General features: G+C 64.0%; 1 protein-coding gene across 1 annotated transcript in view; it reads left to right on the forward strand.

Moving 5' to 3' along the window:
* Positions 1-1,424, forward strand: part of LOC104077707 (arf-GAP with GTPase, ANK repeat and PH domain-containing protein 3-like) — a gene marked incomplete at both ends in the record, with an annotated part of 2,999 nt that extends 1,575 nt beyond the window's left edge. Inside the window, 2 exons of the mRNA XM_009579023.1 lie at positions 843-1,098; positions 1,394-1,424. Coding sequence (XP_009577318.1) covers positions 843-1,098; positions 1,394-1,424 — 287 coding nt within the window. The remainder of the gene's footprint in view (positions 1-842; positions 1,099-1,393) is intronic.
* Between the last annotated feature and the right edge of the window lie 6 nt (positions 1,425-1,430).

The following is a 1,430-nucleotide window of genomic DNA, read 5'->3' on the forward strand; positions in this document are numbered from 1 at the left end:
GTTTAACAGAGACGGCTGGGCAGCGTCGTTCAGGTCTCAAGGGTGCGTCCCTTTCAGGCCCTTGTCTATCCCTATCGGAGCGACTCTCCTGTCACTCATCCCAACAAGAGCCCATTCTGCGGCTTATCAACGGATAAGAGCGGGTCAGGGGGCGGCGGGAGTGAGCATGCTCCGCGCGGGGCATTGATGGCCGCCCGCCAGATGCAGATGGATAGAATGGCAGCAGATAGCGGCGGCACGGCACACATCGATCCGCCCGGCCCCGCAGCCCCAGGCGGCGGGACCCTGCCGCAGCCTTTGTTGGCACCAGGCGAGACGGCAGCAGTGATAACGTGCCTCCCATGGCACTGGGCTGTCGTGTGCAGCAGCTAACCTTTTCTTGCCGCTGGCCATGGCCCGCACACAAGCACGGGACAGAGACGGTCCCCGCACTGCCACGTAACGGGCATGCAGGAGAGTGTGCAGGGGCACTAGCATGGAGGTGCGGGTGTCCCTTTGCAGTGACAGGTGTGGGGTCTGGGTGTGGGACACTGCTGCTGTACATGCATGGACGTAAGCGCAGAGTGTACGTAGGGAGCTATAAGGAGGCGCAGTGAGACAAGCACGTGTTGGGCATGTGTCCGGGGCAGTGTGACAGAGCCCCAGTGACAGCCGTGTGCGCGGGGGGCACAGCAGGGGAGGTGTCTGCAGCAGGGGCTATGCAAGGGATGCCTGTGTGTGGCAAACATGCACTGCTAACACGGGATGCGTTCAGGGTGGCAGCGCTGGTACGCATGCCCCTTTGCACATGGGGCTCAGGCAGGTTGGCCCACCTGTGACAGTGACACTGTCCCATCTGGCAGGGAGGAGAAGGAGCGCTGGATCCGGGCCAAGTATGAGCAGAAGCTCTTCCTGGCTCCGCTGCCCCAATCGGACATCCCGCTGGGGCAGCAGCTGCTGCGGGCTGTGGTAGAGGATGACCTGCGCCTCGTGGTGACGCTCCTGGCCCATGGCACCAAGGAGGAAGTGAATGAGACCTACGGGGATGGAGATGGGCGCACAGCACTGCATCTCTCCTGCGCCATGGCCAACGTAGTCTTCACGCAGCTGCTCATCTGGGTAAGGCAGGACCCCGCAGCCTCCACTGTGGTGCTTCTGGCCCTCTCCCGGTGCTTCCCCGCTGCAGCACTTCCCTGCTCCCAGGTCTTGGGACACCTCTCGTCCGTCCCCCTCCCACGGGTTCTCCCACGTGCCCGCTGGCACTGCCCTACCCATTCTCCCATCTCCCTCTCCCTGCCCGCCCCAGTGCCACAGAGCCCCTTGCCTCTGCTGGTGCTCTTGCTGCACCAGCCCCGTGCCCACGGGCCTTGTGGCACCTGGGTGCCACTGACCAGCTGCTTTCTCTCCCGCACAGTACGGGGTGGACGTGAAGAGCCGGGACGCTCGTGGCC

The sequence above is a fragment of the Fulmarus glacialis genome, unplaced genomic scaffold, assembly GCF_000690835.1.
Source record: "Fulmarus glacialis isolate BGI_N327 unplaced genomic scaffold, ASM69083v1 scaffold41495, whole genome shotgun sequence".
In the NCBI taxonomy this organism is placed as follows: domain Eukaryota; kingdom Metazoa; phylum Chordata; class Aves; order Procellariiformes; family Procellariidae; genus Fulmarus; species Fulmarus glacialis.